The following is a 15,512-nucleotide window of genomic DNA, read 5'->3' as shown; positions in this document are numbered from 1 at the left end:
AGTCTACTATTACAATTTAATTGTATTTGTAAGCTGAGCCCTTACAAAATTATAAAGAAAAAAATCCCTTTTAACATGAAGAAGCCTCCAGCAGAATCTTCCTCGATTTGTTGGGGTGAGCGGAGAAAAATGGGGCAAGAAATAAGTTTTTAGATGGTTTAAGAGTTCAGGGATTAACAGTCAAAGTAAAATATAAAAGTGGATTAAACCTAACATTTTTTATGATTTAACTCCACTTCCCTGTACTTTACTGCCCTCATATGGTTTTTAGTGGGAACAAACTGTTGCCCAGGTTAAATGCTGAGGGCTGGAGAGGCTGCAAAAAATCTACATCATCACTATGTAACCTTTGGTGGAGCTCGTGATATTTATCACATGTGAAAATAAGCTAAATGCATTCGTTAAAGTGCAATATCATTAATGAGTATTATAAATTTTGTTTAGTGTTGTTGTATGGAGATGGAGTTAGGGTTGTGAAGTTATGAAAGTGGTAAATGTTTCGTAATATCATTAAGAAAAAAACTAAAAAACAATAGACACAAAAATGTTAAAGTCAACCACAGTTTGGATTCTTGGTTTTATTGAAGCCAGGGGTCTGATAAACATTTTCCTTATCTTTGTCGGTGTAAGAAGCGAGAATCCACGCGGCAGCTTAGAGGCTACACAATTGTGTTTAAGTGATACAATCAAACTTCTTAATTAGTTCAGGACACAGAAGAATGCAGCCAGCCACGTTTTTACAATATCATGATATCCTGAATACAAAAAGTACTGGAAGCAGAAGCTCTGTAGTCTCACATCGATGCAGACTGTCGATAGTGGTCGAAGGCAATTCAGTTAGGACGTGAGGAGGCAGTTGCTGTCAACTGACGTCTGAGTACAAAAGTTAACATCATCTGGTCATTGCTCCATCTTAAAAGCAACATCCAATCTTTATGAAGAGTTAAGTGCAACTTTGAGACGCAGCAGCATGAGAGCACTTCATTCCACTCAGCTAAATTTCAAATTCAACAAGTGTGGTCCTTTTTTGTTAGGACAAATCAGCATGGGCAGAGAGGTTAGGGTGACATTACAAAACTCATTTTTAACAAAGTGTAAATGGCCAAATTATATATATTTAAAAAACTGAAACAAAACATGCCTGTGTAAGATGTAAAAAGATACAAGGGGATGTTTCATGAGCAAAAATAAAGGACGACCCTGAAAATGAATGGACATTTATTTGGTTTATCTACTTCAAGATGTCCCCGAAAAAAACATTCCAAAAGTGTAATGACAATCATTTCTACAGGGTTGACATTGAACGTACAATATCACCGGCAGAAAGAAATTATTCCATGGTTAACCACAAGGGGCACTTTCCATAACTTAAGCAGCAAATGCAGGTAAACAATGCAGTTTTAAGGTGTAGGTTAAATTCTATGTTCTTTGCTAAATGATCTAAAAAGGCAAGGCAAGAGAGAAAAATATGCATTCTGTGTTTTTAACTGTAGCAACAGGGAAATGATACAAGTGTCCGTGGAAAAGTGCGAAATTAAACATGTGGTGGTTCAGCTCCTGGCTGTTCTGAAAATTGTGCTTTATCCACCTGGGCAACAGACCCTCAGGTGCACGTCCCACCCAGTCACAAGAAATAAAGAGAAAATTTAAAGCAATAAGAGCTTCATTTGGATCAAAAGTAAATCATAATAGTTGAGTAGCATCATGCATGCTGTGGTAATTCCCTTACAGAGTAAATGACGTTGAACCTAATTGCACTGCATTTCTGTACCACTTCAGTGAATTTGCCAAATTCTATCAGAACACAATTATAGCAGGTTTTTCTTTTTGACTTCTCACATCGCAGATATGGTCGAATAAGGCATTTTTTAGGGTTAGTCAAAACAGAAATCATAGGCAGGTCTGAAATGTGGAATGCAAGAGCTCCATGCAACAGTAGGACAAAAAAAAAATGGCCACAGATTAATCCTATGGATGATTATCATCTATAAAAGCAGAAAGTAGTGAATACTATGTATCTTTGGTTCCATGTTCCAATTCCCATTTTTTCCTTTTTGCTGTTATTTGAATAACAAACAGCTGCTCTCTTCACACATCCCATTTATCTGTGAAAGCTACTGATGTTCATTATCCATTGGATTAAGCAGGGCCTTGCATACAGACTCAAGAATGATAACATGGCTCCATGAAACCATAAATATTATTACAGATGATTTGATATGGTACAGTTAATGGTTTTACTTTTTAAAAAAATGAAAAGAAATTACATAACACAATTAAGCAACCCCCTTAAGGACACACAAATGAATTAGGAGCATTCCTGTGAAGGCAGGGCGCCCAGTGTGACAAACTGTTAGCTGTACATTGAAGGCAAAGGTCGTCGTTTTAAAAAGGGCACCGAAAGAGGCGGAACGAAAAAGATCTGTCGGGACATGAACTGGTTTCCTACAGGGATGTGTCTCTACAACTACTTCATGTAGAAACTGGGAATGTTGTAACTGACATGCGAAGTACAGTGTGAATAAAACATGTGAAGCCAAAAGAGGAGGACAGTGCCGTCAAACACTGAACAATACAATATCTCATTTTGTTCAAACCACAGAGAAGTGTTGTGTGTGTGTGTTTTGGCTGCAAAGCGAGTGGTTTCAACTACAGCGAGTGTTCTTCTGAGGGACCCAAAAAGTTCCACCCTGTGGTCTCTTCTTAATATCAGCAGCCTTTACAGTTTTCTATGAAGGCATTCAATCTATTGCTCTATTGAACACTAGCAACTAGGCCACAGAAACTTTTCATTCTGAAAAATAACAGTGACCACAGGCTTGTTGTACATTAACAAAAATGTAAAATGAAATAAATTATTTGGATGACAAGAAATGGACAAAAACCCGATTGTGCTACAGGGCCTTTCCTCTTCCGCAGACGAGCACCTCTACTAAGACACGAACAGCTAACTGTGCGAGGCACTTAGGAGTTATAGTAGGAAAGATGCTGCCCAACCCCCTCCCCAAATATACATACCTGTAGCTAAAGAAGAGATTCTGTTGCAACCTCTACGAGTCTCATTTAGTCAAAGAAGCCATTTTCAGAATTTGGACAGAATTGCATTTTATACAAAATCAAGATTAAACTGAATAGACTTTTTTTTTTATTTACAGAATCCTTCAGGATGACGAGGTCAAATGATATGATATGCTGTCAGCTATCTGGACTTGTCATATTAGTGTCATGACGTCAGTGGCATTTTATCGCGTTATGTTTTGCAGATCATGATGTTGTTTCCTTAAACCAATAAATGGTGCACAAAATAAAATAAAAAGACGGAACTTTGTATAAATACATCAGTATCATAGCCAACATTTTTTTCTTTTCACATACTACATATGTTTGCAAATATTTTAATAACTTTTTTTTCAGTGAATATATTTGTTGTTTAAATACCTTTCCAATCGCAACCGAATTCCTTCCATCAGATAAGCTGAACCAGAGGCCACAGGGCCAGTATATTTCCACTAAACCTATGAGGAGAGCATGTTCTACCCCAAGACCCGGGGTGCCTGCAGCCCAGCACACCAGGCTGGCTGCCAGGGAGTGTGCACACATTTCCATCATCCCAACATCCCTCACAAAAAGAACATTTACACTGGAAGAGAGGACAGAAATAAAGCCAAGTCTTCAACGCGTTCCATCTCATCAACACTTCCATCTTTGTCATCTCTCTCTTCCAAACTCACCAGAACACCAGCATATCTGATAGCATCTCAAACTCATTTCGGTGACACCCATTTGTGTGCAGACTGATATAGACATTGGGAATTTGGTCATTATTTTAAAAAATGTATTTTTTCCAAAGTATTAACGCAGTGGACGATGCAGTCGCTTTTGTTGCCTTCACGCTTCGTTTTCTGTCGGCGGTGGGATGTTGTTAGCGGAAACCATGGAGTCTTGTTTGCGAGTCATCCTATCCAACTCGGCCTGGACATCAGTCAAACCCGGCTTCTGCACTTGGGAAAAACAGGAGACAAAGCCCAAAGGTAATCTCCTGTAGCTTCTGTTTTTTCATAAATAACTTTTCTATGGCCAGCAAGCAGAGAGATGGGGGGGTTGGATGGTGATGCGGTCCCATGCTGGAGCTGGGTGGCTCCCTGCCACAGTTAACACACATGCAAAACTAATCATCGGACAAAGGAATCATGTACTCATGCATTATCCTTTCAGCTGGGTCTCTCAGAGATGTTAACACTGCTCATTACTGGAACAACAAGTCATGTCAGTGGTCTCAGACACAGAGATGAGTTATGCGATGGTTTCCTTGATATTTCACTGGGTAGATTCAGCTATTTCATAAACAGTATTTGACTTTGTTATATTTACCAAATATAACAAAGTTTCAAAGAAGGGCAAAACGTGCAAAACAGCCGAGGTTACTGACATAAATTAGTTGAGCAAAAAGCTGTGGGACATGGTGTGGAGTGAGTAACATTAGTTTCATGGTGACACTCATGGTTTGAGGTTTTGTGCATACAGGCCTGTCACATGTTCCCTTGGTCGACAGAAGTTCAGTCAAAGAGAAAAACTTTTCTTTCTCCCTTGTTTTAACGTTCTTTTTCAGGCTGCAGAGATAAAACTCCAAACGGGAAAAAGCTCCACTATCAACAAAAGGCTTTGTTTCTAACTCCTGTTGTCTTAAGACTGCATGTTGTCAATGCTCTGAGATGGATGTAAAATCACAGAATGTCAATAACACAACTGTTTTTGATAAAAGGAAAACTGTAGACCTGTAGACAAGTTTTTAGAATGGAGAGGACATTCAGAGGCGAGGTGCATTAAAAAACAAAAGGTTTTACCTGTTTTCTTGGCAGACCCTTGCCCTCCAGCTCCAACTGCTCCGGCTCCTGGGCTTCCTGGGCTTCCTGGGGATCCAGTCTTTTTACTCAACAGACTGTTGAAGAAGTTAGCCAGCACTCCCTCATTGGCAGCCCCCGCTGCATGAGAAAAAATTGCATTTTAAATGAGACCTGCTTTTCTTTTTAAAATTGTTAAAGATAACAAGATGACAAACACAACTTGGATACATTTATTACTTAGAAATATATTTATAACAACCATCACCCACAACACTTAAGAAATGAAACGCAATTGAACTGTTATTGCTTTGAACCTTCCTCCCAGTCTGCATGGATTTAAACAGAGTGTTCTTTTAAGCATAATGAAATGCTTCAAGGCAGATTGATGCAGAGCTGATCTTAATTTTATTCTGAAATCTGAGCCTGTGCTCTGATCCAAAAAGAAGGCTGGAATGACTAAACCCACGTGAAGACGAGGGGGGAAGCTGCAGATGGTCCATATGTGGTTATATACAGTGTTGTGTGTAAATAACTTAACATTAGTCATTGTTAAAACAAATTCAGTCAATCATGGAAAATATTTGGTCCGCATGACCACTGACTCTTGTCTCAGAGGGATTTCCAGTCTTACAGGCATATGACTCCCTCTATCTTAAGTATCTTTAGGTGCTTGATAAGGATAAGAAAATATTCAACAAAACCTCCTTTATCAGGAAAAAAAATGTATTGACAAAGTTGCTGCACAGGACAGAGAACCATCCTAATTTTGAGATAGTGAGAGCAAAGCTTAGAATATTTAATGTTAAGTATAGTAAAGGTTAACAGCCCTTTAATAAATCTAGTTACAGCCAACATTCAAGGTGGAATGTAAAACCCCCCACTACACTAAATGATGGAGATAAAGTCAATATTTCTGTGTGGCCACCTCTGGAGTGTAGAATTATTTTAGCTTTTACCGCTTGGGGGCAGTAGTGCAGCAATTCAAAGAACATTTGTTAATTTCACAAAACATCTAAGACTTGAACAATTGTGTTCAAGGCAGTTTTTTGCATGGTTGTAAATATTTTCATTAAATAACTGTAAGATGAAAGAGTGTTTTGAATTCAGTAGAGGTAATTATGTAACCCACTGAGACAAACTACAGAGCACTGGAGTGTAAAGATCACAGTCACTAGATGTTGAAATATATGACCACTAAGAGCTCCTACCTTTCATGTTAGGGTCAGGCTTTTTGACTGCAGTCATTGGTGAGCCACTGGTCACGGTGGGTTGGCCAGCTCGACCTGCAGGCCTGGGAGACGCCGACGCTGGCCGTCCTGGAGACTCCTGCAACACAGAAACCCAGAGTGAGACCGTGACCACAAACAAATCGCTCAGTTTGAGTATCAGGAAGGAAACATGATACAGTTCAGAGAAAAAGGAGAAAAATAATCCACCAGTTTGAGGGATGTTAAGACACTTACTGTTGCCCCTCTTGTTGGTGTGGCTGGCTGCTTTGCTAACAAAGACTGGAGAAAAAATACAGCACATAGTTTCACTCAGATCTCAGGCATGGTTTTCCAACAATAGGTTTCTATTCACAGTCAAATGGAAGGCACAAGGCCAAAATGGACACAGATATAAAATTGTTAACACATTTTGAATTTTCTGGAAATTTTATTCAGACAGTATTTACCATTTATCTAATTTTGAAAAATCTGCACATGTACAAAAGGAAAGGAACTGAAAGCATCTATTCACTTCTGTACAACTACAGTACAATCATTGATTTTGCTAAATTAAAGGGAAATTGGTGCCTTTAAACAGAAGAGAAGCCGGAGACTCGCTTAAATGTCCTTCCTGGTATATTTATCCACAAAATAGGAAGTGAAGGCAACATTACTCATCAGGTGGAAGTTTCAAATGTTCCCCAGAACATGATTACGATAAACATGTTTTGCCATAAAAATTCCAGGAGGGGATCACCAGCTAACTAGTTGTTCACAATTTTAGCCAAATACGTTTTTGAGACATCTTAATTCCATCCAGGAAATTGAATTTTATTTGATTTAGAAAACTTCTCATTGGCTGGAAAAATAAATCATTAAATATGGAGGAAAGAGACTCTTACCTGTTGCTTCATCAGAAAAACCTGCTCATCCTCTGCATTTATCTCTTTATCATGAATCAGCTGCAAAGAGGAGCAAAACAGAAAGAGAGAATGGCAGGAAGCTCTGAAATAGTTGATGCTGCATGTGTTTATTTATTGGCTTCAAAAAGAATTGGCACATTTTGTATTTTCAGTATTTGCACTGTCATACCTTCCGAACTGGAGGCTTTGTGATAAAATCTTCAAAAGGATCTTCGGGTCTGACTGTTGTGAAGTTTTCATGCAAAATCCCAATTTTCTTCTCATTATCCCATCCAGATGGACTAAAATATAAGACAAAGGTAGATTACAGGAAATGCAAACTAAACATTCTATTTTAGATAATTAGCTGGTGGTAATATCCGCTGGTGGCCGCTAGTTATACTGAATCAAAACTAAACAAGCCATGACAAACTAAACTAGAGCATCACTTACATGAAAACTGCATCCTTCTCCACCACTAAGGCAGGTGTGGTGAACTGGAAGTCATAAATCTTGTGTACTATATATTTGTAAAGCAGATCCAGGTTCTTCTCCTCTTTGACTGAGGTGTAGATCAGGCCGGCGCCATCTGTTCAGTTCAGTCAAGGCAGCAACGTAGATTGATTGATTGATAATAACCAGAATAACATGAGCCATATCAAACTGACGAATGGGCTGTTTGTTTGAACATGAATATGGGCTATACAAATAAAATTTGATTGATTGAACAGTAAATGTAAATCTAATGACCATTGTTCGAAACAAATATGCATGAAAAGGATACACTGTAAGCAAAATCGCCTGATGTTGGACTGGATGAAATCAAAGTGCTCCTCTCTGTAGTCATGCTCCTTCTCTAGTATGCTGATTGAGTCACACTGGAGAGAATAACAGAGAGAGGGGGAAAGAAATGTTTTCATGAGAGACAATAAAATGTCAGCATTTACATGTGAACAAGATAACACTGTGCTTTGCATCTTTAAAACCCGCCGACAATAATTGTGTTTTTTGCCGTGTCTAGTAGGAACAAATAGATTTGATTCCTAGAGACGCAGTTCATTGATGCTCTGACCTGTGAGTCTTAGTAGATTATACTGCACCATTACATGAATACTCAGTTCTCAGGACTCGACAGACGGAAAAACACCTGCCAAAGTACACAAAACCACCTCTGTTGTAGTTCCCATTACAGTAGGTGTCTCCAGGACCACATTTTTTCACCATGACAAACACAAACAGACTGACATGGTGGAAAAACAACCAGCAAAACCGCCACGTCAGTCCACATTGACTGAGAGAGAAGCAGTAATGAAAGCCCCCATACTCCAAGGTTTCCACATTATTAGATGTCATTAAAATCACCATAATAGTTTAGTTGTTGTTCTTGATACTTGTCTGTCTGCTGACAGAGGGGGTGGGTGCATGGGGGTGTGATGTGGCAGTGACAGCATTGAAATAAGAGCATTTCCTGTCCCTGGATTCCTACTGCAGCTTTCCCCATTAGTCATGAAAGAAGAGATGAGGTTTAATTTAAGACTGAAATGCACAGTTTTGCAATTATACGTCAAAAGATTTTTTACCTTCTTTTTTAGTTTTTATAGCCAAAACAGTTATAAATATCAAACGAGGCTCTTCAACAATCTTCTGCAAAGCCGAATAGTGTGACAAGAGCTAGACAGAGGCACTAAAGGGAAAAAAGGCACTTTCATCATTTTCTAGTCACAGCGAGCATGTGAAGCTCTGCTGATGGCAACACTGTTTTTCAGCACTGCTCTTTGCCTGGAGGATAAAGGAGCACATTTAATGCCAGCTTTTTATTAGAGGATACTGCCTCACAAAGCACAACATAAAACTAAAAGCATGAATAAAAGTTAACACAAATGTATCAGCGGGGAGAGGACAGACACTATAAGCCCACATGTCCTGATAGCCAGTCAAGACTGCATCAGAGCTAAGTACTGAGGACGTACTGACAAGTGAGAACGGCTGTGGCTGAAGAAGGGAACTAGAATTGCCGCCTTGCAGTCGTATGCCTCTGCCAACAAGTCACAGGAAATATGGTCATAATCTGTTCCACAAGTTAAAGCGATGAAAAACGGTCAGAAAATAGTTTTTGCAGAACATTATGATGTCACATTGAAGATGACCTTTAACCGTTCTGCTATAAAATTCCAACATTGTTTTTTCCTACAGACATTTGTGTTGGATTGTGTCATAATTACCACTTGAATTCTTGAGTTACGTAAACAACAAGTGTGAATAAAATGTAGAATTTCACACTTCAGGCTTTCGAGGCTGTAGGAAAGATTTACCTTTGTGCAAGCTATTAGCACTGGAATGCCCAGATTGTATGTGAGTGTGTTGTCCCCAAGCGGTAGCACAACAGCCTCGTCTTCCCCGGCTGTTGGAGCCCGTCTCTGTGGGGAGGATGTGCTGGTGTCCTCTGGTTCTGTGTACTCTTGGAACGCTTTTACCACTAGAGGAAAAAAAAAAAGGGAGTAAAAAAAAAATTTAAAAAAAAAGTTATTTACTATATATTACTTTTAGTGAATATACAGAGCAGCACGACAAAAAATATTAAAATGTCTTTAATAGAAATGTAGCTAAGCAAGGCAACAAACAATAACACTCACTCCAGATAAACACAGAATAATGCTCTATCGAGACAATACACAAGTGACAAGTATAAAATTATGTGAATGGTGTCTGTGAAAAGAATAAATACATCATAAGTAAGAACATTTAACCAACGAAGTTCTTCAACACGGTATCTCTTCCAAAACAAGTAAATGTTTTGATGTGCATGTCATCTTTGCTAGTACCTTTAGTAAAGCTAAGGAGCTACTTGTAGCCTCGGCAACACTCTGATGGAGAACTATGAATAGATACAGTACATGCAACAAGTCATTTCTATCATAGTAATATTTTAGTATCATTGGAAATTGTTAATCAAAAATGTCCACAATTTCTATAAAAGGCCATAAGTGAAAGGTATAAGATAAATACGTGGCATCCTCTGCTTTCCTGTTGTGCTACTGCAGCTTACCAGACATTTACAAAGCTGCGGGGGAGATGCAAGGGGGGTTATAGGCAGGAAGCCCTGGCCTACTTCCTCAGGAGCTTCGGGAATGCAGAAGGGGACAGCCCACAAAGCCAGACAGACTTGCTGCTTAGAGCCAAGCCCTTTACTTTCAGACATGGGATTTAGTATATGGGCCGAGATCTGGTGTTACAAGCAATCCAAAACGCAGCCCTCCTTGGATACAGGATTACACAAATCCAGTGCATATGCACAAATATGTACATTTTCTACACGAGGACAGGAGTTTGACATGCTGACTTAACACCTTTCACAGGCTAGATTTGGGAACATCTCTGGCCTTTTTTTGCCCTCACTGAAATATATATAAGAGGACATAACCCGATTAGACAAAGATTTGAATGGCTGCTAAAAGTACAGTCAGACTTCTCATCTAATCCCTTCAAGCAGACTTTAGGGGCACACATCTGAGATCTACTGACTGAAAACACAGACAACAGACCATAACAACAAAAAATGCATCAAAACCTTTACTAATATTATCTTACAATATCAAATGTGTTTATAATGTATTTAAAGTGACTTATGGCGAAAAACATCACTCAAACACTACTTTCACTCTCATCCATTATTCATTGGGCCCTGTATCTATCACAAGGGTGTTTGACAAAGTAGTTGATAGAGCAGAGGATTATTCTAAAGGAATCACTAGTTTGTATGGAGGTGTTGATGATTGGTTTTTGCCATGAAAACATGAATCTCTTATTTCGTGTGATGCAAAATAATATTTGGGTGGTGAGAAACTTTACAATACAAAGTGAGAGTGCTGAAGACAGACAGACTTTGCCCCACAACACCTTTTTAACTGCTCCACAAACAAAGGTGAGGTCAAAATGCATAAGATGGCTCAGCCTTGTGCAAATTACATATACAGCATTTTTCTGAACTGAAAAACAATTATATATTTAAAAAACTAAGAATAGTGATTCTTCTGACAAATTTACATTAATTTCTGCAAAGATGCCTGTACAAGCTAAAACACTTCTTTAGCTACAAATAAATTCTTCTTTGACTAACAAAACAAATATGGTCTCCCAGGTTTTACACCAGTGTTTAACTGTCCACTGTTTGCTGCTGTCTTGTGGTTAAAACACTGACAGCTGTCACATCACTCGCTTCCTCTAATTTAAGTGAAAAAGACAGAGTGAAAACAAAACACCCAAGATGTTTGCTTACACACTTCTCCTAAACACTTCAGCTAAAAACAATCCCCATCCCGTCACTACCACAGAGGACACTGAGTGAAATGTTTCTCATTTCAACTTGTGGTGCTGGCAGCAGTAGGCTGAATCTGTAATTTGACTTGAGACAGCTCAGCAGCCAGCCTACTTCAGTTACAGCAAAGGAGTCAGAACGTCCAGCCCACTGATTCAGACTCAGTTTACGTCCCTTCCTTACGCTGCTGTTGGAGGGGAGGGAACAATGATGCAATACGACTGCAAGACTCTCTGGACAAAAGTATCTAGCACACAATTCCAGTCTGTCTATTTTCACACACACACACACACACACACACACACACACACACACACACACACACACACACACACACACACACACACAGAGAGAGAGAGAGAGAGAGAGACACAGAGAGAGAGACAGAGACACACACAGACAGACACAGAGAGAGACACAGAGAGAGAGAGAGAGAGAGAGAGAGACACACACGGTCTCACCAATGTGCTACGGACATCACAGGATCACACTGATATGCTGGGAGATGCTTTATCTGGATGATGTGTCTAAGCTAAACTGGAAATCTGACTGTGTCAGTGGGGGGTGGGGGTCAAAAGGTTTGGTCAAAGAAAGGAAGGAGGACAGGCGCTCGAGAGAGATCTGGCAAACAGGTCTGAAATGAAGCCTCACAAATGGACCAAAATTTGAACTACAACTTGAATAATGAATGCTCAAGAAAACATCTTCAAACCACACCGTGTGTTGTATAAATTCCAGGCAGTATATCCTGTAATGTCAGGAAAGGAAACTGTAAAGTGAACCCATTCAAAAATCATTATAAGTGTTTTCAGTTAATGTGCTCTAGTCATCACTTGGCTACCAGCTCCACTTTTCTTTTTCATACATTTGCCAGCTCACACAGCTACTTGTTACCACTTGTCACTGTATTAACCCGTCACATTCAAAACACTTAAAATTTAACTGCAACATTAAACGAGTTTGCCCTCTTAATGATAAATCATTTCAGACTTCTAGAGCAGCAGCAGCAGCAGCAAGCAAGCTTTATAGAGGCAGAAAAGGACCAACTGTACAACCCTGCAGGCTGACCTGATTTGTCTTAAAAGCAACAATCTCAGCCAACATAAAAGATCTGTTCATAAGAGAGATAACCAATTCTAAAATTAACAGGAGAACAACATCTGAGTGCATCACAGGCATTGATTTGCAGATCTTGCCTGCAGCCAGAACACACAGCTGAGGATCATGGGCCTCTCTGATGATGAGCAAGAAACATCCATGACGGGGTGTAGTGTTGTACAGTGCTTCGCCTACGCACAGCTGCGAGCCAGCTCCTCTTTTTCCCAGCAACTGGTCAGCAAGGAGTCTGGCTGTTATTATGCAATTAACTTATGAATCAAAAATCATTTTACAATTAACAGGGTGACCCATTAAACAATTAACCATTATTAAGTTAGAGGAAGCTGTATATTTTGTAAGTATAACATAACACCTATTTTATTGTCTTTCAACTGCATGAGTCACCTGCTTATCTTAGTCATGATTGAGAGATCATGTCTGTGGTCAGCAATAGGCTAGTTCCGTTGGCCTGATGGATAATAACCCTGAGACTTCAGAACCCCAGAGAACATTCAAGTCAACAGTGCATAAATATTTCAGTTATTTGACTCAAACAGAAAAATCTAGGTCTGAACCGAACCAAGGATTTGGGGAAAGGTTACACCCATTGAATGTTTAATTTCCAATACCTTCCACAATGAGAGACACGTGTGGGTGGAGAACGGCATGTATTACTTACTTCTCTGCTCCATTTCTCTCATGTTCTCAGGAGGGATCCTGAGCTTGTCCACGTGGTCACGTAGCACACTGGCCCACTTCTGTAGAGAATCCATAATGGTCCAGGGCCGTGACATGTCCACAACAAATACAGCTAGACAGTCAGGTAGCGACTGAGCTGAAACAGCGAACTTGAGTAGGCCTTTGTGGTATACATCCCCATCCAGGATCCACACATTGCAACGGGAAAGGTCTGGAAAACAGAAGTCAAATCCAGGTTACATAGAGGCAGCATGATTATTGTTTTTTATGGATATAGTTTACTAAAGGCTACTGCTGTAAAACAACAGAGCAGGTAGACTCACCATCTCTGTCCTCATCGTGGACACTTAAGTACAGATACTCCAGCCCCCTCCCTTTCTTGTTGTGATCAGCTCCTTGAAGTTTGGCCATGAGCGACGTTTTTCCCGATCCATCCTCACCTGCCAGATGTTTTATATATCAGTCGTAGCAGTATTGACACATGCATGCTATCGTTGATAGTTTGGATTAATGCAGAATATGATGTGCAAATGTACCAATAAATAATTTTGCTCTCTATTAAAAAAAAAACATATCTAAACTTCACAATATTTCTCATCTACTCATAACATTTAAAGGTGACAACCCCTCACACACACACATCTTTCTGGGTTAAAAGCAGTGTTTCACAAGGTACACCCAAATCCAAATGACCCCCACATAAGAAATCCTGTCTGTATTTATTATGTAGTTTAGTTTAGTTTGCCAGTGTGCATATCCCCTGGGGAGAAAGCCAGCTAAGAGAGCAGACAGTTTTATAAATGTGCAGTCACAAGCTTTGCTAAACTCTGTGTTATTCTGCAGTTTGCGGGCCCTCCACCCAACTTAGGCTTGACTAATGCAAGTGCACTGAAAACCCTGCAGAAGCACAGGCTTCCATACGAGTGGCTTCAGAAAATACATACCAAACAGCAGGATGTGTTTTCCTGATGGCAACTTTGAAGTCGATCTGGTTGAAACTTCGCTCAGTATCGAGGTCCTGCAAGAAATAACAGGACGTACAGTGAGAAAAACAGGCTAAGGAGGGTAGCTTCAAAGTCGAGTGGCTCATTGACAGCTCGGGATCATTCTGGAAGTTCAGGTTGCTACCAAAACACTAGGTAGCGTTCCGTGGCAATAACTTGAGATCTAAACAAGGATTGTTCTACTTTTTCTTAGCCCGGCGATGGGTCCACGAGATCACAAAAACAGGAAATGATAGGTCATCTGTGGTACGTTAGAATTAAGCAGTAACACCAAGCGGACGATCTGAATCCTGAAATGAAAAAGTTTAAGCTTCATCACAATTCGATCCCCATGGATAAACATTGACTGAAGCCAATGTTCCTCCTCTGTGTGCTTCGGTTTGTCAGATTTGGTGCTAGCTTGTTCCCATTTACGTTAATGTTCATGTTAGCTAGCTTTATCAGCATAAAAGGAGCTAACCGGCTATTGCAGTGACACTGTCATGGTCCCTGACACCACGAATAGCTCCTCTCACACTTGACAAGTCAATTCAGCAACACTTCTTGTGTCAGTAAACCCCGCTAACCGTGGCGCTGTGTTGTTTAGCTAACCAGCAGTAGCCCGGCTAGCTGACGTTAGCAGCCGAGCTAACATACTGACCGCCCAAGCCTGAGCGAGATGCTAACGCCGCAGCTAGCCGGGCCGGTGTCTGACCAACCCGGCAGTGACAAAGCAGAACCATGGCGGCTGGGCTCGGACACGAAACGCCTCGGGGAGCACGGGGCTGTTACGGGAAGAGCGGGGCTCACCAGAGGGTTTGTCCTTCTTCGTCTTCGTTGTTGTTGTCGCCTGCTCCGGCTGCGCCCGGGAGCTGCTTCTCCAGAACGGGAGCCATCTTCTCTTCCTACAACCACAAAGGCGAGGCCCTGCTGCTGCCTGGGCACCGCTAGCACCGCCCTCCCTCAAGTAGCCAGCGGGGTGCGTTGCATTCGATCACCGCCGAGCCGCGCCGGACCCAGAGCGACCCTCTGCGCACGCGACCACTATTGATCACTTTAATATTAATTTTCAGGAGGTGATCAGCTTCTTGTACAAAGTTATATACTAATAGATACACGTGTAGAATATAGTATTTAACTGTGGTGAAAGGGTGGGCTCAATTTGTTCACCGAATAATCGAGCCGCCCCTCTCGCCACATGCCAATACATGATGTCATAGCAGTTTTTCCTTTAACAGCTGATGAAGAAGAGGAAGGTGATAACAATCATTACCTTTGGTCAGAAGTTCAATACACTCACAACCAGAGTATAAACACACATCCTGTCTTTTAGGGAAGATCAAACCTTTATTTATTTATTTATTTATTTATTTATTGTGGTCAGAAGTTCAACAAATGTACACCAACAGTATAAACACCGTCTGACTTTTAGAGAGGATCAAACCTGTGATTTTTATTGATTT

General features: G+C 40.4%; 1 protein-coding gene across 2 annotated transcripts; it reads right to left on the bottom strand.

Moving 5' to 3' along the window:
- Nucleotides 1–547: 547 nt before the first annotated feature.
- Nucleotides 548–15,096, bottom strand: dync1li2 (dynein, cytoplasmic 1, light intermediate chain 2). Of its 2 annotated transcripts, none has more exons than XM_035152035.2 (13): nt 14,860–15,096; nt 14,011–14,084; nt 13,390–13,506; nt 13,047–13,277; nt 9,267–9,430; nt 7,739–7,832; nt 7,408–7,543; nt 7,145–7,256; nt 6,955–7,014; nt 6,308–6,352; nt 6,053–6,170; nt 4,845–4,982; nt 548–4,001 (listed from the first exon to the last, which is right to left on the bottom strand). In XM_035152035.2, exons 1-13 carry the CDS (start codon nt 14,943–14,945, stop codon nt 3,889–3,891), a joined length of 1,488 nt encoding a protein of 495 aa, XP_035007926.2. In that variant the 5' UTR covers nt 14,946–15,096; the 3' UTR covers nt 548–3,888. The 2 variants fall into 2 exon arrangements, with proteins under 2 accessions (XP_035007926.2, XP_047196444.1); XM_047340488.1 differs by having other exon boundaries at nt 548–3,996; nt 14,860–15,091.
- Between the last annotated feature and the right edge of the window lie 416 nt (nt 15,097–15,512).

Source organism: Hippoglossus stenolepis, chromosome 1, assembly GCF_022539355.2.
Source record: "Hippoglossus stenolepis isolate QCI-W04-F060 chromosome 1, HSTE1.2, whole genome shotgun sequence".
Lineage (NCBI taxonomy): Eukaryota > Metazoa > Chordata > Actinopteri > Pleuronectiformes > Pleuronectidae > Hippoglossus > Hippoglossus stenolepis.
Note: the sequence above shows the minus strand (reverse complement) of the source record. Positions and strands in the feature narration are given on the sequence as shown.